Source organism: Mustela putorius, unplaced genomic scaffold (assembly GCF_011764305.1).
Source record: "Mustela putorius furo isolate JIRA1106 unplaced genomic scaffold, ASM1176430v1.1 tig00003869_pilon_pilon_pilon, whole genome shotgun sequence".
Taxonomy (NCBI): Eukaryota; Metazoa; Chordata; class Mammalia; order Carnivora; family Mustelidae; genus Mustela; species Mustela putorius.
In genome coordinates, this window is record NW_025422021.1 from 33,425,284 (window position 1) to 33,450,068 (window position 24,785).

The 24,785-nt window shown below is 49.2% G+C and overlaps 1 protein-coding gene across 32 annotated transcripts in view; it reads right to left on the bottom strand.

Moving 5' to 3' along the window:
* Positions 1–24,785, bottom strand: part of LRRFIP1 (LRR binding FLII interacting protein 1) — a 136,500-nt gene that overhangs the window by 52,773 nt on the left and 58,942 nt on the right. For 22 of the 32 annotated variants that reach the window (XM_004743701.3, XM_045066676.1, XM_004743700.3 and 19 more), the window contains exons 2-3: positions 9,128–9,214; positions 2,846–2,863 (exon numbers count right to left, since the gene is read on the bottom strand). In XM_004743701.3, the coding sequence (XP_004743758.1) occupies positions 2,846–2,863; positions 9,128–9,214 (105 nt within the window). The remainder of the gene's footprint in view (positions 1–2,845; positions 2,864–9,127; positions 9,215–24,785) is intronic. The other 10 variants (XM_045066675.1, XM_004743692.3, XM_045066670.1 and 7 more) reach the window with 1 other exon arrangement.

Genomic DNA, 24,785 nt, shown 5'->3' on the forward strand with positions numbered 1-24,785 from the left:
GTTACCGATGGAAAGATGGCTGAGTGGCTAAGAAGAGGGCTTGGAACAGAAAAAACATTTTTATGGTTGCAGGTTATATTGGGCATTTTCTTTAGCTATAGTGCCTCCATGGTTTTACCTCGCTTGTGCCAGCCCTGGTGGTCCAAGTTAAAATTAGAAAAGCAGATTCAGAATGGCTACTGCCCTTGCTAAATATAGTGATTCCCAAGAGAGGCAGGAGCACAAGTCTAGTCTCAAGTGATGGGGTCTTGCTTTTCTCCTCACTTTCTCCCCAGTTCCAATAGAAAAAGCAAGGAACAAGCAACTAAACTTTCATGTCATCACATAGACATGGTTTTCCTCTTTATATATTAAAACTTTGGGGAAAAAAAATTGGGTGCTAGAAGTCCAAGACAAATTTTGAAATTGTTTTCTAATTGCCAAAACATGCTGCTATGTTTGGCTCAGTTACAATTATTTTGAAGGGTGGCCAGATTTTAAATATAATGGCTCTCCAACGGTCTCGCCCCTTTCTCTTAGAGAGAGCGCTAAGCAGGAAAAGTGAAGGGGAAAAAAACTGGAGGAAGCATTCAACCTTTTCAAATCTCAACCAATACAGAAATGTAATATATCAAAAGTACATGAGCCGAGTCTTTTTCTATAAGTCACTTTCCTGACTTTGAGGCTTTAGCTTCAAGTTAAGTGAAATGCAACAGCTTAAAGCCATTTTACATTCAATCAATGTCGGGCCTGCTCACTCTTGCAGCCAAATTCCAGGTTTCTCACCTGTAAAATGTGACACCATCAACCCTCTTTAGCTCATGGCTTAATTACAAAGATAGAAAGAACAGAGGTTTTTTGTTTTGTTTTGTTTTTTTAAAGGGGGGCCTATACAAAGGCATAAAAATTATTTCAATTCCAACAAAAGCTGTATGATGCGTTTGTCTATTTTCATATTTTCCCTTTTTTGCCAATTCTATACTTATATCAAATACCGCACACCATCTCTTGCTCTTTTTGTGATAAAAATAAGAACGAGCATTCAAAATCTTCCATCTAGTTCATGGTGAACTTACCCATCACTGCTATGCCTGCAGTTCTCCCTCCCTGAAATGATGGGGTCCGTCATTTCAGGGAGGGAGAGCACCCCCCCCCCCCCGCCCCAAGCAGAAAGTGCAACTAACTCCAAGTTCTGATGTTAGTGAGCAGGCTCCAAAGCCAAAAGCGGAAAGCGTACAATGTTTCAAATGTAAACCACTATGATTAGCCAGTGAGTCATGCAAAGGAAGTAAGAGCCAGACCTACAATACAAAAGGTGCTTGGCTTTCAGAAATAGCTGAAGTTCAGTAGAAGAGAAGCCATCCCACAGAATGACCAAGTGGGCCAAGAGAGATGTTTACTGCCTCCTCTTACTTTTCTCAAATCTTAATGATAAGGAAAGCCCTCCCTTCCCTTGGCACATCTATATTATAGAAATGTGTATCTGCTTTTCTACTGTGGACTTCCTGAGCTCCCTTCTAGAATTACTTTGTACACAAGTGAACATTCTGACAGAAGGTCTAACATTGTATCCCTGCTGAGTTACTAAACAGAAAAACAATAGTGATCTGGAACTAGAAAGGAATGAACCAAAGTGTAAATTACTAGGCGGAGTCTCTTTTCTAGGTTTTGGGCAGTCTGTTACAGGGTGGGTCCCCTAGCTTTGCCAGCTTTTGCCTCTTGTTAAATTCTTCCCGAGACTCTCTAAGTATGTTTGGATCTAGCTTCAACATACAATCCAATACCAGACCCTGGAAAAAACTAATAAAGCACAAACAGGTTCTGGCGCCCACTTATCTGATTTCTCTACACTCTCTGGACAGTAGTTATGCGGACTGGGGGGTAGGGGACAGGAACCAAAGGCAATCTGGTATGGTAGCCAGTAAAGGAATCCACCGCTGGAATTTTAAATTTACTGATCGTGTGTTTAAAAGGACCTGGTGACTAACCTTTTAATGATCATCTTATTTACATTTTTCTTAGCTGCTCTAAAAACAAAATGAAAAACAAAACAAAACAACCCAGTTCTTCTTTATCTACAAACTAAATGGATTTATAAAAAGCACTATGATAGATGTCAGAAGTAACTAATGAGATTCAGATTTGGTAAAGACTCATGGTAGACACACACTATAAATTCTCAGGGAACTAACCATCGCCCCATCATTGTTGCCGAGTCAGGAGCCACTGATCCGGTTGTTTCCAACCCTACTTTGTATGCCCCGCCGGCTAGTGTATTTCTCACTAAATCTCAGCTGCTTCTAAACGCCCAGCAAATAGACACACACTTTACCACCCTGAATGTTAGGGATGGAGGGCAGGTTTAAATTATTGGAGTTGGCTATTGTTACCATTTTCTTTTTTCCCACCTGGGTTTTAAATCAGTATATGCCAATCTCTCAATCTGTGGTAATCTGCATTGAGATTTTAAGATTTTTCTGATAAAATCATATGGAAGGGTAATCTTTTTCTTTAAATATCTGACTTTGAAAGTTTCCCCAATTCTGAAGTGTGATTTCATTTTATCTTAGAATTCAATTTTTTGTGTTTGTTTCTTCCTCAAAGAAACAATTTTCTAATTCTTTGAGAAAAGTGGAGATGAGGAAAACATTCTGTGGACAGAGGTACGTCTGATGGTTGCTTTTTCTGGGGGTGGAAATAGGGACTTCAGCATTCTTGAATAAACCAATTTGTAAATAAAGCAGTAAAAACTTCTACATATTTTCAATGAAAGGCATTATTTCTGAAAGGTGACCAGGCCCTTGGCAGGAAAACAAAACAAAACAAACCGGCATGCAAATTAGGAAACAAAGAACAAAGAGCCTACCTTTTGAACCTGATAGATCTACAGAGAAGGGCAAAAGAAATAAGAAAAGAAGTGTGAAATCCAATTACAGAAGTAGTTACATCAGAAAGAAAGGTTATCTAAGTCCCTGGAGATGTGAATAAAAGCAATACTGGGGGGGGGGGGGACCCAACACTGAGTACTGGTAGAATAAAAAAAAAATGTCTGAAATCTCATTGAAAGTATTGTTAATTTCCTGACTCATTTTACGCGCTATTTGAGATACAATGGTGAGACCGAGGCACACACAGGTGGGTGCCTGCAAGAATCCTGGTGTGATTCTAGTGCACTGAGTCCATGTAACCATTACCAGCAGTGGGGAAAAGCACTTCATCTTCAATTCAAAACTTCTCTGCACAATGATAAAAGTTCAACTAGAAAGTACAGTGTAAAGTCCACTGGTCAAGTGCCCAAGTAGGGAAGAAAGATGCTTTCCTATTCTGATTCACGTGGGTATGAACAATGCCAGGAAAATGACAGGTAAAGAAGCAGCAATTACTAGAACAGAACTGAGACACGTTTTTTAAAAAGCGTATTATCACACACTGACATATTCATTTGCTTCAGATTTTTCTCCTAATTGTGCAGTATCACCAGGTAAGACTGAGGGATCAGGCTCATTCATTCATTCATAGAACAAAACATTTGCTGAATCAGGCTTTACTCAAATCACGGCCAACGCTTGGCATTTCTAGTCTTACATGGGTGAGCACACGTGAATGTATTCAACATTACGACCACAGGACACACAGTACTGACCACGAAAATGCTTATCAAGTCAGCAGCAGTTAAAGAAACACAGCCCATTCATCAGATTGGCTGGTTGTCCATCACCATGTGTTTCTACTAGCCGAGGTCCTCATGCGAAGTAAAAGGCTCACTCGGAGTTCCCAAATAACTACATATTATTCTTCCCCATGAATCCACTCAGAAGGAGCTCATAACCCTTTTACACAGCCCTACAGCACAGCGAACATAGGCCACAGTCGGGTCTCCCCATTTGCACGAAGAATCAGGATGGAGAGAGCTAGAGGCCACCATGGAAGGGCTGGGTGGGCCTGGGAGGTCGGGGGAAATCCACGGCCAGCTCACAGGCCCCATGTCCTCAGGGTCTGTGGGACTTGAGGACAGATCTACACTCCAACATGGTGTCTACTTGCTTGCCTTGTCCCCGTCTTGGGGTATCCCAGGCACTAGTGTCGCTCCAACCATAACCCACCTCCAAAAACTCCAACTTTTGTCACCAGCTTCCCCCTTCCTGGCCTCGAACGACAGTCACCCCTCCTCCTCCATGGAGTCAAGGCTCTGTCCACTTTCAGCAGATCTGAGCTCCCTCTCCAGGAAAGCCTCGCCCCTGCTCAGAAACACCTGTGTGAAGGCGGATGGCTCACCCCCAGATGAAAACAGGGATCACATTTCTCACTTTTTTTACACCAAAGCATCAACACTACACTAGTTAAACACTGGCCTTGTGAAGCATATTCATTTCCACTTAATCAACAACTTAAAATGCCAGTACCCCGGGGCTATCAGATTGTATAACCTCAAATCGAGTTAGCTAGTTCTAATAATAGGCCCAGAGATGTGATATGCAGAAGACGGGCTGAGACAAGTGTCGCCTGTACACCTTCCTGAATTCTTAGGCCCTGCCAGCTTGCCTCACTCCCCCCTCTAGCGGTACACACAAACGCTCACGTGTGCACATGCATGTCCACAGGTACAGCCCCCAGGCCCCCAGCTCATCTCACATCAAGAAAGAGCTACAAGAACAGCCACGGCTTCTGTGTTCTAACACTCCTGCTAACAAAGCTGCCTATTCTGTGTTTATTACGCTGTGCTTCCAAGTCCACACCAATGAGAAAACTGGTTTCCCGGGGTATGCAGCTGCTTATAAACTGATCAGGGGTTACGTGCATCTTCCCTTTTCCCCTCCGCTGTGGGTGCCAGCCAGCTCCCACACCACCTGAATCCCATGGACTCTGCCCTGGGTTTTTCTTGTTAAGTGTCTATTTGGTTTTAGCTACTAGGACAACTTACAGCTGCCGGGCGTAGGAATGTGAATCTTGGCTCAGCTGTCTTCTTAGCTGTGGGGATAACTGTCTGCTTTCTTCACTTGTAAGTGAAACTTGGGCAGAGTCCCTTGTGGACTGTGACAGCACCCAAGTGTGCTGCTGCCCCGGGCCAGCGGCTCTAGGATGTCCCTGACGTTCCCCTCTGCCCCACCCCAGCTCTCTTTGACTAGCAATAAAATATACATCTATTTTAGCTTAAATCTTTCAGATTCACCCCCTTTTTTGAACCAACAGACAAACTTTAAATATCAATGCTCTCGTATTTCCAAGACCCTAAATTTCTGCTAGCAACAGTGTCACTTGGGTGGGTCAGTGCTTGGCTGAGGCAACCAGATTAGTATAAACTGCAGGACAGACTGGGGCGGGGTGGGGGGGGTGCTCCCTCCATGCTTCACCCCTTCCCTGACCTGGCTGTCATTGTGTTCTGCCCTATCCCACATGCCACTCCCTCACTCAGCATCCCACAGGCTGCATGGACCAGGGCTGGCTTCTCTGCTCCCTTCCTGACACACACAGGGTGTCACTATGCACACTGAGAATTTATGTCACGGGGGCTGGTCATCAGGCATGTAACTGACCCCAAATGAGAGTGTGAGTTCTGCAGAGAAGGAACTGTGGAGATGCCTTCACTAACTCTTTGCCAGTCCATGGGGTCACACAGGGAGCAGGGTGAGATCACACAGGGAGGAAGGTAAGGTCAGAGAGGGAGGAGGGTGAGCACGGGTGAATGGTCTGTGGGATCACACAGGGAGGAAGGTGAAATCACACACAGAGGAGGATGAGGTCACACTGGGAAGAGAAACCAAGAAGCTGGTGCTCACTCGGGGGTACTTTCTCACATGCAAAGCCAAGCTTTCCTGCTGGCCCCTCGGAACTCAGCCCCACACATCATGGAAACCCACGCTTGCATCCACAAGCACCTCTGTCATGTAGCAGAAGATCAACGAGACCCCAGTGACCACCTGCTTTTGTGCAAGACGTTCCTTGGAATTTGACTCAAGATACAACATCTGATTTCCAGGAACCGCTTCCATGTCTTGACAACAAATGTGAAACATGCTGTTAAAACGGAGAGTGTCCCAGTTCTAACACGTGTCCCACCGAGGCCAACTGTGGTGTTTCTGACCAGATTCCTGGTTTTAATCAGCTTTTCTCTGCAAAGCCGAGCTCCTCAACTGGCACCAAATGCCAGGGATGGCCATACTGCCCAGAAGCGGGGCTCTGCGGGTGCACAGGCCCAGGTTCCAACGCCCTGTGGCAGGGACTGGGGGCTCCCCAGCCCCGTGTGTCTGGTGGGGGCTTCCTGGCTTCGTGAGGCCACTGTGAGGAGCCACAGGAACCTCGGGAGCAGGGGGGCTTTGCTTCTAAAGGAGGCCACTCAAACAGTCATTTTCGTGGCTCAATTCTTCACTTTTTTCTAGATCAAGCAGGATTTTTCTACATCAAGCACTTTTGCTAAAGTACTTTGTGAAGCTCAGCCACACGTTATTGTGCCTGTATTGAAATGAACTCCACCCATCACTAAGGCCACAGTTACGCTAAACATAGCATCTGGAAAACAGATGCATAACAATGCATAACTCATTCTCCTCTTGGTTTTGTGGAAATTTGACATCGTACTCTCAGTGCGTGTCAGTTTCCCTTATACCCAAGGCTGATGATAAAGTTAAGATTACTGACTCCATCCTGAGTGCCCAAGGCAGGGCCCCCAGATGTCACTGTCCCCTCTCTCTCTCTCCCTGGGGTCAGCCCTGTGGGCTCCAGCAGTGGGCTCAGACGCAGCGACAGACCGCCAGACACACCAGTGCTGCTGGGATTTGGTCCACCATGGAAAAGCTGGCAGAGTGGGAACATGTCAGGAAGATCCCCTATAAGGCTTTTACAACTTTAACAGAACAGGGACCAGGGGCCTGTTGGAGAACCGGGGAATAGATTAAAAGTGAATGAGCCCCAAGAGGGTAGTGGCCGTTGGCCCCAGACCAGTGGTACAGCCTGGGAGGCAGAGCTGGAGACCCAGCCTCTGGACACCTGCCCGCCCCCCACTGCCATGTTCACTTCGAAAGCGGGGCGGGGGGCTGCAGGGTCCAGCAGACAGTGGGCGTGCAGGTGTCTGCTGGATGAACGAAAATATTCTAACGGGAACCAGACACCAGGCAGTTTGAAAAAAAAATCTGAAAAAAGGAAAAATATCTATTTTTAAAAACCAGTTCAGGCTAAAAGAACTTTTCCATTGAGTGGCCTCTGATTACTATTAATACCAGCGTCTGAGTTGGCAGAAGCCGTCTGCTGTCAGGGTGGCTCCCACAGCACAGTGACAGGGTCTCAGAAAGGTGTGGGACAAAGTCTATAAGCAACTGGACCTAGACTTTCTCTTGACCTCCTGTTCAGATCCTTCTCTCCAGAGATGTCCTGAAAATGCATCTCTGAAGGATCTTTGACCATCACTCCCGGTGAGACGCATCCCCTGGAGCTGATGACCCTCAGCCCCAGTGGGCTGAACCTCACCCTTCACTGAGATGACGGAAGGGGACGCATCCCAGTAGACATCGGTGCGGCGACACGTGAGTCCAAATCACCCACGCAAAAAATTCCAGAGTGCCTATTTCCGGTTTTAAAATGACAACCATGATTCTCAGGGGAAAGCACTGGGAAAGTGCCAAACCCATGCTTTGCATAAATTAAGAGAAAAAGTACAAGAAATCCAAGTAGAAGCTAATTCTACAGGCAGAACAGCTTCAAAACTAGAACTTAATTGCAACTGTATTTGTATTTCTAACGAGGGGGGAGGATGTGATAAATTACCTTCAAATATTTTAGGCTTTTCCCGCATGGTAAACACAGGACAAGAAACACCTAAGGCATTGTAGAAGAGCCACCACTTGCCCTTCGGCTCAGGTTGCTTTCCAGGGGTCGCTGGAGGGTGGTGGGGCCCTTCTCTCGGGAACCACGTCCCTTCGTGTCCCTATCACTGGGGGCCTCTCAGCCTCCAGCCACCAGGCCTGTGTTTTAACTCTCCTAAGTAACATCCTGGCCCAGAGCTTCTAGCAATCTGCAATCCATTCTTCAAACCCCATGGAGATTTCTTCCCCAAATTCAAATCTGGTTCTGCCTGAACCCATTCACCCCGGGGCATGCTACCCTCCATATGCAGGGAATGGCAACAAGGCAACAAGGCGCACCTCAGGCAGGTGCGCCCCCCCCCCCCCCCCCCCCCGCCACCTCAGGGAATGTGAAGGTGAGCAGTGGAATCCACAAGGATTTGAAGAGAAACTGGAAACGCAGGTTTTTATTGGAAATCTCATGTGCTTTATAAACACTGGCTCAGCTTTAAAATTCTGGCTATAAAATATCAGCCCTGGGAAAAGCAGCTGGCTGCCTCCCTCCGGCTTGGCAAATTCAAATGTTCTGACCAAGAGAAGCCCTGCAGTGGGGCCTGGTGTGGATGCTCCCACAGGGTGCAGCCCACAGAGAACACGGGTCTGCTTCCTTCACCACATGGACTTCAAGGTCACAGAAAAGTTCACTGCTCTAACCACAAGGTCAAGAGTCCTCGCGCTGTCCACACGACCTAGGCTGTAGCTCAAGATTACGAAAATAAGTAGCAGACTACATTAACAGGTATGTAAGCCCATTCCTATCCACCTTCCCTTGGTGCGCGGGGGGTGGGGCGCAGTTTCTTCCAAGCTGTCCCACCCATGGTGTATATTCTGTTTTCTGTGCCACATATGGGCTTCGGGCATCACGAAACTTACTAAAACAGGTAAAAGCCGCAAGGGGAAATATTTTTAAACAAAATAGTTTGGTTAGTTTAAAAAAATAATATTCTGTTCTTTCACTTTTCAACTCAGAGGCTTGAGATTCTGGCTGGACGGATAGACCTTGAGGTTCAGAACCAGCAGCTCTTGGCTCCTTTCGGCCAGAAGGCTGGGCTGGATGTAGGCAGGCGAGTGGCTGCGCGGGAGGCTGTCTCAGGACCCAGCAGGTCGAGGTCTGGGACAGGCATGCCCGGCATCCGTGCTATGCGCACTCCCTGGCCTGACCTTGAACAACAGTCACAGGCACGGCGCATTCCGATCGTGAGCACTGTCAAGCGGACAGGTGTGTAAATAGCAACAGGTGTCTCTGCACCTGCACGCTCTACCCAAAATGAAAACACCTGTGAAAGGAACCCGCACAGAACCACGAGCCTTACCTCTTTCTGCTGCCGCTCCAGCTCCTTCATTCGGATCTCCCGAGCCTCGGCACGGGCCGCACGCTTCGCCGCCAGCCTTGCCTCCGCCTGAAACACACAGGGGATTTTATTAGCAGACGGATCAGTGGCTCCTTTCGTGTGAATGATGAGGCCGTTAGTAAGAGACTTTGTTTGGCGTTTAATAAATACACCGTAACACATCACAGACTCATACGAGTTAAAGGTCAGCAGGAATGACGGCAGCAGTCGTACAGACAATAAGGATCACTACCGTTTACAGAGCCCTTACTAAATGCCAAGTAGGCATGGATGCTGTTGTTGTTTATAAAAGACTTTATTTACTTATTTGAAAGGGAGAGAACGAGCAGGAGAAAGGGGCAGAGGGAGAAGGAGAAGCCAATTCCCAACTGATCAGGGAGCCCGACATGTGACAATCCCATGACCTGAGAGCATGACCCTAGCTGAAGGCAGATGCTCAACCGACTGAGCCCCCCAGGCTCCCCTAAGTGGGCACAGCTCTAAGGACCTTATAAATATTGTGCCACATACACCTTACAACAACCCTCTTAGGTAGATATTATTACCATCCCCAGTTTATAGAGGAGAGAACTATGGCAAAGAGAGGGCATGTAACTTGACCAAGGTCACACAGCCTCCAAGTGGCAGGGCTGGGTGCGTGCCTTCCTCTGGAGCTATGACAGACTACTGCGTAGAGCAAAGCATCAGAGCTGGGCAGGACCGTCCCTTTTACAAAGCAGGAAGTGGATGCCTAGAGAGGCTGTTGGACCTGTCCCAGGGCACAGGGCTGGGACTCTGACACTACATTCCAGAACTCCTGTCTAGTCACCTCTCAGGACACCCTGCTGCCCTCTGCTTCCTCTCCAACATCCACAGTGCCAGGAAGCTCGTCTTTCCTCAAGACAAGACCAGAGCAGGATGGTCGGTGGGTCCTAGCTGTTGGAAGCATTACATGAAAACAAGACAAAACAAAACAGTTTCCATGTAACTATTTATCAACTTGGATAGCTATTTAGCCAAACTGTACTGAAGACCATTAAAACTCTAGACCAGGGCTGACTTGCGCCCTTGAACCTGCCACTCACACTGCTTCCCACTCCACAGATCTGTCCATTCACTGTTTCAGGGGTACAGCAAACGGCTCCGTGAGGACGTGGCGCACATGCACCAGGATTTGGGTTTTCCGGTGTCAAGCAAATTCCACCTTCTTTCCACTTGGTTTCTTTGGGGGAATGAATATACTTGTAATTCTTCCACTGACAATTCTGTTGATAGTTTTAGGTGTTAAAGCAGGGCCGGGAGAGGCAGCCAGAGTTCTTCTGGTGTGGCCAGTGGGCCAGCAAACAGGAGGTGGCCCAGGTGTCATCATCCAGCCTGTCCCGAAGGACCAGGCTCCCATCAGCACGGTGGATCCCAGTGTCGAGGACGCCCGTGTCCTCCATGCCACACTGGTAACTGACTCACAAATTTATCTTGTCTGAATTCGAATCTGGGTTGAAAACTGACCTTAGCTCATCTGTCAGAGACTGGCTGGTGTGTGGCCTTATAAGGAATTTCTTCTGTAACTTGGTTCATTCGTGTGGTTCCTCTATCAACCCGAGCCCAGGTCCCTCAAGTCGGGGGTGGTGGTGGGGTCAAATTTCACAACTGCTTCAGTACATTGATACCTTGGCACCATTTTCAATTTTCTAAACCATGCTACACCGTGGAGGGGGCCACTCAGGGTCTAAAAAGATCCAGCAGAGTTCGGGGGAAGGGAGGGGAAGGCTTGTGTGACTGACACCCAGCCACGCTGAAATGCTACGGTAGCTTGGCCGGGTCAGCAAGAGGACTAGGTTCACTCTGAGTGCAGCCTGCCTACCTGCCTGCCTTGCTGCGGGGAGGCCCGGCCCCTGCCTGCTGGCTCCGGGTCTGTGTCTGTGCCGGTACAGCCCAGGCCGCCAGAGCCACCAGCTTGGAACCAGGCCTGGAGGCAGAAGGGGAAGGGAGAAGGGAGGGCATGCAGGAGGGGGAAGGGGAGGGGCGGAGCAGGAATGTGAGAGACAGGGAAAGAGAAGAAGGGAGGGCTGCGGGGGGGGCGCACAGGCAGAGAGGAGGGTGGCAGTCCGATTCTCAGGGGTCCCCAAGATTCCTGCCCTGGTGTACTTGCTCCACAAATCCTCTCCCCTTGAGCATGGGCAGCACCGTGAGTGGGAGTGATGCCGCTCCTGTGACTGGAGCTGGGGTGATATCTCAAGGCCAAAGAAACACAAAAATAATTACGGTCTCTCGTCAGCTGACTTAATCAAAAGATAGATGATCCTGGGTGGGCCTCACCTAATCAGGTGAGCCCTTTAAAAGAGGATCAGGAAGTCAGACTCTCCTGCCGGCAGCAAGAGATAAGACAAAGAGGTGGGGTCTGGTGTCACAGGGCTAGTGTCTCTGACCTGGGGGGAGTCTGAACTGCATACACCCATCCCGTCCCCCACTGCTTTCCTGTAGCTCTGCTTGGGACTGGACCAACGATCCCTGAGGAGACCATCTCGGTGAACACGCAGTCCCTGACCCCTGGTGTGACCTCCCACCAGACAGGCAGGCTTCCAAAACAACAGCCCATCGGACCACACAGACTACATCTCAGCTACCCCGTGGGCCTCCCTCCACCCTGGAAGTGGCTCCCATCTTGGCCCACACACTCCTATGGTCCTCAGGTCCAATCCAGAAAGTCTGTCCTGGTCATGAGGACAATGGCACCAACAGACTAAAACCCACCAGAGCTCTGGATCTGAGGGACCCAGGCCTGGATGATAAAGGAATGGTGGGAATGAACCAAGTCACAGGGTAAGTTCCTTATGAAGCTGTATCAGCTGTAGTCACTTGACCTTCAGTTCCAATTCAGAAAAGGGAGGGGAAGGCTCCCGGCCAAGCTACCGTAGCATTTCAGCGTGGCTGGGTGTCAGTCACACAAGCCTTCCCCTCCCTTCCCCCGAACTCTGCTGGATCTTTTTAGACCCTGAGTGGCCCCCTCCACGGTGTAGCATGGTTTAGCTAAACTTCTCAGGCAGTACGATTTCGAATCGTTGTGATTGCTGCCTTGTGAAACACCTTCCTCTCAGGGTTCGCATGGGACTCACACCCGGGAAGCGAGACGCCTGTCACATAGGAAGTGGTAAAAATCATGTTCTCTTCTGTGAATCCAACTAATTAAACACCAACAGACACAGGTGTCGACATTTAAACAGGTCTAGATACCTCTGCATGACCAACTTCATGAGCACACGACTGTGACCAGCATCACAAGCCTGGTCCTGGCCGGAGAGGCCTGAATGAAAGACTAGATAGAGAGTCTGACGACACAATTTAGCCTGAAACACTGATGTTACCAAGAACATGAAAGAGCCCAACCCAGAGCCTAAGAGACCGAGATCCCCCAAGCGATCCCTGTGAAGTCACCAGAAAGAAATATGATATGATCAAGTCATGAAGAAAACAAAAGAATACAAAACAGCTCTGGTCCACCACGGTGATAAGCAAACAGGAATTCATTCCCCACAGCATTTCCTGGGACGCCAGTACTGCCCTCCCATTGCCTCAGGCCAGGCAAGGGTTCTTGGGTTCCCCCCATGCCTTGGGCCAGTGCTTCTGTGTGCAGGACAAACCCATCACCACCTGCCACCTTTGTGAACTATAAACTCACTCTTGAGGTCACAGCTATGTCACAGTTTGTAGGAGAGTTTCCAAATGCTTACTTTCACTTCTGCACTTAGCTGGTGGGGAGGGACAGCAGCTACTGGTGATGGCCAGCCCAGGCCCACCCAACCTTGCACCACCTTCAGACCCGGCCAGGGAAGGACTTGTGGATGTCGGTGTGGGTCCCCGGTCTCTGGAGGAGACAGCCAGGGCTGGGGAGTTGGAATGTGGGACAAGCTGGAGGAGCCAGAGAGCCTGGGACATGGGCCCTAGCTTCAGCCCCTGTATCTTCTGGAACCTTATCTTGAAGGAATGTGAAACCACTGGAGGGTTTTACAAAGGGACATGGAGGGGCTGACCTCTGTTTGAGAACTAGCGCTCTGGCTGCTATGTGGGGAATGGGAAGGGACTGAGGAGGCAGTAGGGAATCTAGGAGGTGGGCAGAGGTTGCTTTGAGCCAGCAACCCTGTGAACCTCAACAGGTGGGATGAAGCAAAGCGGGGTGGCCAGAGGGCATTGGCAGGGTGCCAGGAGCCTAGGGTCCCAAGCCCGTGTGTGCCAGCAGCCAGAGAACCCTGGTGAAGAAACCCCACGTGCCATACCCGATGCTTGTGACACACAGGGTGCTTCCCCAAACCTGGACGGGACATCCTGCCTGCTGACCCCAGCTCACCCCCCCCAGGGCCTGTGTGGGGCTCAGAGTCGGGGAGTGCCGTCACTTCAATTCCCCTAAACTCCCCAACTCAAGGAAGAGGGTGATGGTCCATCGAAACTGGAAGGATGGAAAGGGGTGGGTTTGTGGGATGTAAGACAGAAAGTCAAAAGGCACAGGGATTCAGAAAAGCAAGCTTGGAATACAAGACCGCGCACCCTGCCCAGCAAGCAGTCCGCTGCCTCGTTGTTCAGCTCCCATGTTGCTCCTGGGATGCTCCCCGATGGACCTGTGACCAAGCTCATTCTGTGACCTCAGGGCACCTCCCGGGACGGCAGCAGGGCAAGCTGGCTTGGCCCTTTCTCCCAGTTCTGGAATGCCCCCTTCCCTTTCTACAAGAGCTGACAGGAGACGGGCATCAAGCCCTCAGCATCTGCCTTCAAGGGCTCCAGGAAAGGCAGAGCTCTGGGCCGTAAGCCTCCTCCTGCTCCCCGCGTCTTTGTTGAGATACATACTAAAAAATATTTAAGATGAAATAGTATGATTGCCATCAGATTTGCCTTCTAATAAGTAGGGGGGAGGGGGAAGGAGGGGTCTGCAGGGATGTAAGCTGACAGCTGCCGGGCTGGCTGGTGCACCCCCCCCCCCCAGCATCAGCACACCTGGGAAGAGTTAGAGATGCAGAATCACCTCCCACCCCCAGGCCCTCCCAGTCAGAGCCTCTGGGATGGAGTCCAGCCTGCTGGGCTTCAACATGCTCCCAGTGTGTCTGTGTGTGTTGGCGGGGGCGGGGTGGTGCTGACGCTCGCTCAAGTGTGGGGAACTCTGTCTTCTGTTAACCCATCTGTGTTTGGGTATGTTTGACATTTTTCATAATAAATAGGAAATTTTTAAAAGGGAGGGTAAAAGGGGGAGGCAGGGAGAGAGAGAAAGAGAGGAAGGAAAGAAAGGACAGAGCCCCCAAACCAAAACCATGCTCAGGGCTGCTAAGGTGTCCAGGGGTGTTGCTAGAAACCCCTACAGGGCTGCCGCCTCCCCCAGCCACACCCCTAGCTCCCCCACAGCTGCCCCCCCGCTGCTCCCCCAGCCACACCCCAGCAGGCCTCTCCAGGGTCTGGGGAGGAGCCGATCCAGCCAGGCTCCAGGCCAGAATGCAGTGTCCTTTCCCCTAACAGGCCAGCCTCACCCTTCCCCCAGAGACCCCCCACCCTGGCCTCGAACCCCGCAAATGGTGCTTCAGAGACATTGGGCTTTAAAGCAAGGGGCCCTCTGATGATGGAGACAGTTGGGAAGAGAAGCCCCCACTCATCACCACCAGATTCTCCCGAGAAGAATTCTAAAAAGCGGAACCACTGACTCCACAGAGCCCCTGTTACAACTGACCCTAGATAGATAGGACAGCTCTCAGACGCAGGGGCGTCGTGTATGCCATGAGAGACACTGTGGACACACACAGCAGCAAGGGCCTGATCCCCAGAGCCTCCTCTCCAACGGCTCATGCACCCTCACTCTCCCAGCAGGGCCTCTGACGGGGGATGTGTCTCCCCCACAAACCCTGTCTCCGCAGTGCAGCTCTAAGGTGTCTATATCCTTCCTGTGGCTCCTACCCATTTAACTACCTTGAGGACTCCATGGGCTGGCCATCAAAGAACAGGCAGGTGATAAACACCAGCAGGACAGGAGTTTCAGGAGCAGGATCTGCTGCTGTGGGAGGAAGACACGGTCACTTCCTGGAGAGCCTGGTGTGGCCTTGGGTCACTGGCTCTGGGTCCGGGTCCTCAGCTTCCATACTCTCCAGGGATTCCGGCAGGGTGTGGAGCCCTATACCCCGAGCCCGCACATCCTATGATCCCAGAAAATGTTTTTATTCTGCTCAGCCACTCTGCAGTTGCCCCCAGTGGTTCCAGAACTCTACCTGGAAGCTAGAAGGGGAGTATGAGTCCTGACTTGGGGGTGATTCTTGACAAACGTGACTGAGAGGCACTCTTGTCACTTCCTACAGTGAGGTCTGGGGGCTGGAAGGGCACCAGGAGGAGGGCTCTGGAAGTCAGCGGCCACCTGTCACGACAGGACACAGAGCCCAAAGTAGGCTCACACGCACTGCTGGAGTGCCCACCATGGTGGGCCATGCCCTGTGACCAGGCATGCAGCCATTTGAGTACAGGTGTTTGGGAGGAGGCTGTCCCCACACATTAAGACCACTGCTGGGGGCCACGGAGAGAGTCCACCTCTGAGCCGTGGCCACACCTCAGGGACCCCAGGGGCCGGCACCTCTTTGTTCCATTTGCTCAGATGTAACATGGAAATGAGCCACACGGGCTGTTCAGAAACACAAGCGATCTGGTGGCTGTAAAGTGTTCTAGAATTAGGAGGAAAGTTTTACTATTGATTGTACACATTCCTTTTAGCTTTTAGGTTTAGAATCAAGCAGAACTGAAAAACCAGACTATTTTCCCAGGCCGCATTGTCTAACCAGAGCTCATAAGCTCTCAGGGAAAGGTTCGCTCACGGGAAGGTAGGAGGAGTCTCATGCAGCTGAAGCCTGAAGCAGTGACAAAGAAGCAATTTTGTTTGGAAACAAGCAGAACCTTCTGCCCCTTGAGATCTGGCCCCAGGCTGACAAAGGCTCAGGAATCCTGCTGGGGGCAGACTGGAAACCTCCGAATCGCTGGAGGCCGTGGACACAGGCCCACAGGAAAGCCCCTTAGGACGCACTGCCTAGCTCTCGTCTGGACTGGATGGCTGTGCAGGGTAACCACAAGGCTGGCACAGAGTCCCTGCCCAGAGTGGCCTTTGCCACAGGAAGTGGCGACAGCCAGCTTGTATTCTAGGTACGTCCCCAACCCCTCATGTGCGGCAGCTTCTCAAGACGGGCTGCTGGTCCAAGCAGCCTAGTGCAACGGGGGACACTAACGGGAAGGGGAGCGCATGAGCCAGCAGCTCACCAACAGTGGCTCATGCTGTCTCTGTAGCCGGCACCCACCACCCCTTGTTCCTCGGCTGCCATGTGCACTTCACGCTCCTCTTAATAAAACCCTGGCCTACAAGATTACTGTAGATCCCCCCAGTGGCTTTATGGCCACGCCTGTGAGTACAGTCACCACAAAGGGAAGGTACTTTGAAATTGCAGGTGCTGATGGGAGACAGGAACAACACTTCAGAGGGCATTTTGGGAGTCTAGGGGGCACTGAAGGCATCACGGTGACTGAAGGCAGGACACAGCAGGCCAACCATCCTGCCTTCAGACAGGCCTGCTCAGTGAAGAACCTTCCCACTGACGACTCAGATGGAGAGAAGAAACCACCTCATAATTTCCTGATCTACAAACTGATTCCAATGTACGCATAAAATCAAAATACAATTCGCGCCATGTAAGATACACTGGCTGTTTCAGGAATGCAATCAGCATTGAGGAAAGATGACTTGGCTGTGTTCAGAACTTCCTCAAGAGTCAGGGACCACTTGGGAATGTCAAGGCACCCACAGCCCCAAGCTGTGTGGCATCTGGGTCTCAGCACCACAGGCCTGCATCGGTCTGTGTTCACAGCTACGGCTCAGGGCATCGTTGGCTCTCCGGAGACGGCTCCCTTGGTCTTCTGGTGCACCGGGGCTAGAGCCTTTCTCTATCGAAACCCATGTTCTCCTAGGGCAATCTACCTTTGTTTTATCTCTTTTCAGTGCAACAGCTGAAACATTGTATTTACTTGACATCACATGTCCCAGCAGATTCTACCACATATGAATTTCATTTCAGGTTAGCAATGAGAATGTTAAAAACTTGTTACAAAAAGGGGGCCTGGGTCCGACAGGGTTGAGAACCACAGCTTTGAAAGTGCAGAATGGGACAGGGGAGCTGAGCCTCTCTACAGCTCAGCCTCTCGGTCCAAACAGTCCGGCCACAGGTCAAGGGCACAGGGCTGGGAGCCGCTGCATGAGCCACAGACTAAACATGACACGCTTTGTCCATCTTACTTGAAGGTTTGGAAAACAGAAAGTTAAAGACTACAGCATAGGAGCGCCTGGGTGGCTCAGTCAGTTGAGCGTCCGACTCTTGATTTCAGTTCAGGTCATAATCTCTGGGTTATGGGATCGAGCCCCCATGTCGGGCTTTGTGTTGGGGTGGGTGGTGAATTCTGCTTGGAATTCTTTCCCTCTGCCCTTCTCCCTGCTCACTCTCGTTCTCTCGGTCTCTATCTCTCTCAAATAAATAAATAAATAAACAAACAAACATGTATGTGTGTGTGTGTGTGTGTGTGTGTGTGTGTATATATATATATATTTAAACAGACTAAAGTAACTAGTTATCTAAAACACCAAGTTGCCACCAAAGCCAACTCCAGTGAGTTCTGGAATAGAATGTAAAATTACTAAGGAATTTTATGATAAAACACCAGCCTTCAGAGAGACCTCTATTTTGCAAGATTAGGCCATGGGCCTCCAGGAGCCCAGACCAGGGCACCTGGTGTTAAAGCCCAGAGCATCGGGCACCCCCTCTCCGCAGGCTGGGTCACAGCGCTCCAGGTCTCTGCAGACGGAGACCAACCAGGGAGGGGCCTCAACACCCACTCGGGTTCTGGGTCTACCCTTCACCACTTATGTGGGCTCTGACAAACTACACCACCTTCTTTGTTGTTGGTGGTGGTGTGTTAATCATGCAATATTTATTTATCTATATCTGATTTCATTATCTTATCTCCAGAGTAATTAACATACCATGTTATGTTAGTTTTGGGTGTACAATACAGTGATTCAATAGCTCCATGCATTACTCAGTTCTCATCATGGTAAATGTGTTCCTTCATCCTCATCACTTATCTCCACACCCCGCAAAGCCACTCCTCTCTGGTGACCATCAGTGTGTTCTCTATAATTAACAGTCTGTCTTTTGGACACTGCATCACTCTTGGATGCTAGCTCTCATCACAGGGAACGGGGGAACCAGGCTAAGCGATCTCCGGGAGTTTCCTTCACTTCTAAAATGTTGTATCTCTACACCAGAGGTGAACTGTTTCTACAGTGAGACTGTCAGTTCTCTTTCCCCATTTTGCTACTAGAAATCTCCTGACTTTGCTTTTCTGAATAATGAATTTTTTTAAAAAAAAACTCCCCATATGCCAAAATAACAAACTGGCCCTATTCAGAAAAAATATTATTCATGTTACTTTATAGAAAGCAGCGACTAGTATCATTCACCTTAAACTTTACAAAGTAACATTTACCCAGTGAAACTTCCCAGCACTATCTTCAATTTAGCAACTACTGCTATACTGATGGGGGCAAATGAACATGTTGCACAGTGTCCTCCACACGGATACATTTCTCCTCTTGCTGTTTACATCTTTCACATTTTTTTTCTGAGCTGAGAGAAGGCCCACATTTCCTTCAATAGCCTCAATGAGCTTGAATGACAAAGGAAAGCAAGAGAGAGCGACAAATAACCATGTGTGACCGACAGGGGAGAGCATCTTGGCCCCATTTGTGCGGCTGGGCCTCCAGGTGACAGATGCTCTCTGGTCAATTCATCTGGGCCCCCCTCCTTTCCCCTTAACCTGCTCTACTCACAGTCTTCCCTGCAAACCCCACATTTTTTTTAAGTTGTCACAAAAACAGACATCGTTCCTTTTCAGAATAGGGCTGGACACTCCAGAGCTTTCCTTTATCAGGCAGCACATGACTATTTACTACATGGCCTCTATTCGAGCGCTACTCCTAGAACAAGCCAGGAGAGAAACAGAGGCCACCCTTCCATCCTTCCTTCCTCCCTCTCTCTTTTAAGATTTTATTTATCTGTTTGAGAAAGAGAGAGAGTGAGAGAGAGCATGTGTGGCAGTGGCAGAGAAGGAGAGAAGGAGGCTCTCCGGAGCAGGGAGCCTGGTGTGGGACTCAATCCTAGGACCCTGGGACCACGACCGACCAGAGCTGAAGGCAGATGTTTAACTGACTGAGCCACCCGGGTGCCCCCAGAGGGATCATTTCAATTCTCAGTGAGCTTGTCTGTCTGGGTGGGGTGGGGTAGAGCCGCACAGCACCCAGGAAGGAGGCTTCTGTGGGATGCTGACATACATAGCACTTACAAAGTTGGTGTGGTGTGAAAATAGAAAAACAGAAATTTCTGTGGCTGTCTTTCAGTTTTACTCTTTTTTTCCTTATTTAGAAAAATAAAGTCCACTGAAATTTCTTTTGTCTGGGGTGCCTGCATGGCTCAGTTGCTTAAGCGTCTCTCTTCCCAGGGTGGGGTCCTGGGATGGAGCCCCTGGTGGGCTCCCTGCTCAGTGGGGAGTCTGTTTCTCCCTCTGCCTCTGCTGCTCCCCTGCTTGATGCCCTCACTCGCTCTCTCTCAATGAATAAATAAAAAATCTCTTTTTAAAAAGACTTTATTTATTCATTTGAGAGAGTGAAGAGAGATAGAAGAGCACACAATCTGAGGTGGTGGGGGGGTGCTGGATGGCGGCAGAGGGAGAGGGAGAAGCAAACTCCCGCTGAGCAGGGAGCCTGATGTGGGGCTCAATTGGGGACTCTGAGACTATGACCTGTGCTGAAGGCAGACGCTTAACCAAACTGAGTCAAGCATGTACCCCAATAAACAAAAAAATTAAAAAAAAATTTTTTTTAAAGAAAGTTCTTTTGTCGAAAAACTACCAGAGAAAAAAAGGAAATGTTCAATAAAACGAAGATGTATCATTATGCATTTGGGGCAAGGCAATGTGCCCTAAGAGGCTGCCTTAGCAACCAGAAACACTTCTCCTTATGCTGGGGTTGTGACACCCCAGAGGCTGCAAAGAGAAGCTCACAGCAGCCACACAGCAGCAGCCGCTGGCCAGACCCTCGGTGAAGGACTGTATACAGTGGCGACAGTTATCAGCACCAGCTCTGAATTAGCAGGCCTGTGTCTGAGCCGGCTCTACCACCTGCTAGCTGGGTGTACTCGGGAAAGTCCTCTGATGCTCTGAGCCTCAGTTTCCCCTTTATCTGTACATGGAGATAACCAAACAAGGTTCTGGCAAGGGCTAGGAAAGCTGTCTACAGAAACCATTTAACAGGGCTGACCCTGCAGGTGTCTGGGGATGCTACCTGTTGTTAATGCTTAACTCATCATCCTCTACCTTCTGTAGCCGCTAGGGACCCAGCCCTGTGAATTTAGCTCAGATGGGGTTTAAAGGCACAGGGAGAAGACAAGCAAGCTGAGGCACCCACCAGGAGAACAGGCCTGGGGGGAATTTCAGAGCAGGGAGAGGAGGTCCCAGCCCACACCAAAAGGCCACTCTATTTCTCTCCCCCTTGGAAGATGACACACCCACTTGCCACAAAATAAAAAAGATGTGAGGATCAGAAATGAGGTTGCTTTGAGAAGGCTGATTACACAAACATACAAATGAAACATTTTGGTTACAATTAAAAGTCCTCATTAAATTAAGATAAATGACTTTCCTACTACAAAGTCGTTAGGCTTTTCCACTCAAGGCAAAACCACTTACATGACTTTAAAATTGTCAGGTTACCGTATTAAAGAGAAAACCACTTGAGCTCCGGCCTTCGCCCTAATGAACGGATGAGTCTCAGAATACACATTTGTGTTGTTGCTGGTTTTGTTGTTTATTTATTCTGGAATTTGGCCAGGGGAAGGGGATTTCAGTCGTGGCCTCAATCAATCCATGGCAATTTGGAATATTACATCACGGAGAGAATCAAGATAATGCCTTGTTTCACAAACATGGAAAAAGAAGCTAATATAATTTTATCTAGAAAGTCTAAATAATGAAAATTCAGTAAATCCATTTCATGAAAATGAGCTTCTTTATTAAAAAACAAAAACTAAAACTAAGATTTTGGTGGCCCAAAGAAAAGCTGTGGGTAATAATAATAAAAAAAAATCCTCTGCTCCCTACCCAGTCTCCAACCTGTAGCGGGTGAGTAACAGGCTTATCTTGATAACAGGTTAGTGATTTGAACCTTTTGGCCTCTGAGATTCCAAGATGAATGCTTTTAAATATGAACAGATACTTGGAAACCCTGAGTAACTAGTCATAAACAATGCCTCTGCTGAGTCACATAGCCTGATTTTTCAAGGATAACAAATTCCTCCTGAACATTGCCTTTTGAGGAGCAAACTTATTGCACCAGCATTTGCCCTCACAACTCTGTAGAAGCTAGATAAGGACCTCTAATCAGGTAAGACTCCAATCAACATTACCTGAAAACAGCTCAGCGACTATAAATAACTTGATTTCCTGTGCTCAGTGTAAGTGGCAGTTGCGACTGAAGGGTTTTCGTGTGTGTGTGTGTGTGTGTGTGTGTGTGTGTGTGTGTTTTGTTTTTTGTTTTTTTTAATTTGTGAAGGAGGCTTCTGCTATGTTGTATTAGCTCCAGCTGAAGAGAAAGTAACTCTTAAAGCAAAAGGGAAATTTAGTCTCATCTCTGCCCTAGGGGGACACTCTTAATCCTATGAGAAAAGACCTTACTTCACTATTTTTGTATCTTAACTGCTTGGGAAAGTGACCCATCTAAAACAAGGCAGGTTTACAGGGCTCAAATCTCTGAGCCACGGCAGGTTTTATGACGTTCGTACTGACTGCACCCCCACACTGGGCAATGCGCCTACTTGCCAAGACCGGGAGACCCTGGGACAGGGACCCACAATGATGAGAGTTCGACCCAGGCAGGCTGTCCTCAGGACAGGACCGGTGGCTGGTGAGGGCTTAGTGCCAATCAGTTATGTCGAAAAAGACCAGAGGTGACACAACTGGTCATAAGCACGAGGAAGTTACAAAAGTGAAAGAAATGTATGGTTTCTACACTCACAGAGCTCCAGGGCCAGAGCTCACTGTTGTGTAAGGCACCCCCCCCCAACTGTTCACTCAGCACTTCCTTTTATTTATTTTTTATAATTCTATTTTAAAAAAAGATTTTATCGATTTCTTTGGCAAAGAGAGCACAAGCAGGGGGAGCGGCAGGCAGAGGGAGAGGGAAAAGCAGACTCCCTGCTGAGCAGGGAGCCTGACATGGGGCTTGATCCCAGGACCCCAAGATTATGACCTGACCTAAAGGCAGATGCTTAACTGACTGGGCCTCCCAGTTGCCCCTCAGCACTTCCTTTTAACCAGACCTTTAACCTCATAAAAGGACTGAGTTTTACTTCTGTTTCCCAGGCCCCACTCTAAAATACTTTTTGCTACTATTCACTAAAAAAACAAAACAAAACAGAACTATAGGTTCACAATTTCTTCTTGGAAACCCCTGGGGCCAAACAGGTTTCAGAATTCAACATTTTTGGATTTTAGAAGGGTGATAGGTTGCATAGGCCCTCGAGTCTGTAATCACCAGAGTAATAGCCATCAACCAAGACATTCCCAGACTGCAGAGAAATGTGTGAATATTCACAATGAGAGGAACACAGATGGAAAACAGCCTCCCATCAGCCAGGGCAGGCCTTCCCGCAAAATGAATTCTGCCACAAACTTAAAAAAACAAAAACAACAAAACAAAAACAATTTTCAGTTTTGGGAGTTTACTGGGTCCTCGAATTGGGGATACAGCAGGGCACCTCAATCAAAGCCCAGTCCGGACTCTCCTGTGACTTATCTCCACACCTCTATGAAGAACGCTTCTCGGGCGCCTGGGTGGCTCAGTGGTTTAAGCCGCTGCCTTCGGCTCAGGTCACGATCTCAGGGTCCTGGGATCAAGTCCCATATCGGGCTCTCTGCTCAGCAGGGAGCCTGCTTCCCTCTCTCTCTCTCTGCCTGCCTCTCTCTCCATCTACTTGTCATCTCTCTCTGTCAAATAAATAAATAAAATCTTAAAAAAAAAAAAAAAAAAAAAACGCTTCTCAACCAGATCCAATCCACGGATAAGGGTTACGGGAACCTGGCAGCCAGTGCCACGGAGAGCCCATGTTAGTTCTTCTCATTCCTCTGATGGCCTGTCCCTTCCGTTCCCACATCCTGATTCTCCATGTTTACTTTTTCTTCCATCAAGGGCTCCCTGCCCAGCTCTTGGTCCCTCGGAGCTCGACTCCTGCCCAGGGCTAACAGCACCCTGCTCTTGCCATCTATGGTTTGCCTGGGCGCCTCTGCAGAACACCAGCATCTCCCAGCAAGCTCCTCGTCCTTCCTTCTTCTGAGGGCCCTTCCCTGTGGTGATGCACAGATGTCTCCATGGGCTCCCAGGCCCCTAGACACCAGCCAGGTGAAGGGGTAGGAACCAGCTCCAAAGGTCTGGCTCATGGCAGGAACTTTAAACCAGGCCACAGAGGAAGCACACTAACCCAGACATTAAAAATATCCACCTGACAGTACTCAGCAAGGAAAGCAACCTTCAAGCGTGGATTCATCAAAGTCTATTTCTATGCTTCTCCCTGGCATTTACCAGGAAGCTCCCCAAGGTCAGGGCAGTCTTATTTATCTTGGATCCCCTGCAAATACCCAGTAGATGATTAATTTCTGCCTGATGAAGGAGTGATTGTGTCCGGCTCACACTTCTATCAAGGCTTCCAAAAAAAAACCTGGGTGAAGTGAAAATCCCATAGGGTCTCTGTGCATTACGGACCTCGTGGTTGTTTTTCAAAGTGCACCCTTTGGTCTTTATATATTTCCATCCGCAGTCAATCACAAGCTGCCTGAAAATGGGTAATTACAAACCTTCCCCATCTTACCCCCTGTCCAGTTTTTTTATTTTTTTAAGATTTTTATTCATTTATTTGATAGGCAGAGAGAGATCACAAGTAGGCAGAGAGGCAGGCAGAGAGAGAGGGGGAAGCAGGCTCCCCGCAGAGCAGAGAGCCCGATGTGGGGCTCTATCCCAGGACCCTGACATCATGACCTGAGCTGAAGGCAGAGGCTTAAACCACTGAGCCACCCAGGCGCCCCCCCCCCCGGTCCAGTTTTAATGTCCAACTATCCTCACATACATGATCCCAGTCCTGGGTGGGTACTGAGCTGGATAATTGCAAAATCCCACTCATGGAGGATCCTGCCAAGCCCTGGAGACCCTAGGAGACCAGCCAAGGTGGATTTGGTGACCCGGGACCCTGGAGGTATTTGGAGCAATCAGGCTCTGCCCACTAGACCTAAAATCCAAAGCAGGATAAGTACTCCAAACTACCCAGGCCACTGGTGGTACCAGCCTCAGGGTGAAGGCACCGGCTTCGGGCACCAGTTCCCAGGTGCCATATATTGTGAAACACCAAATTAACAGCTGCGACGGAAACTCTCGACCACGCGCTGGCTGGGCTGAGCCCGTCCCAGGCCGCCACTGCAGGGGCAGGGGAGCAACCGAGTTTCTTTCGGTCCTAGCGAGGGGCTGCTCGGTCCGCGACAACGAGTT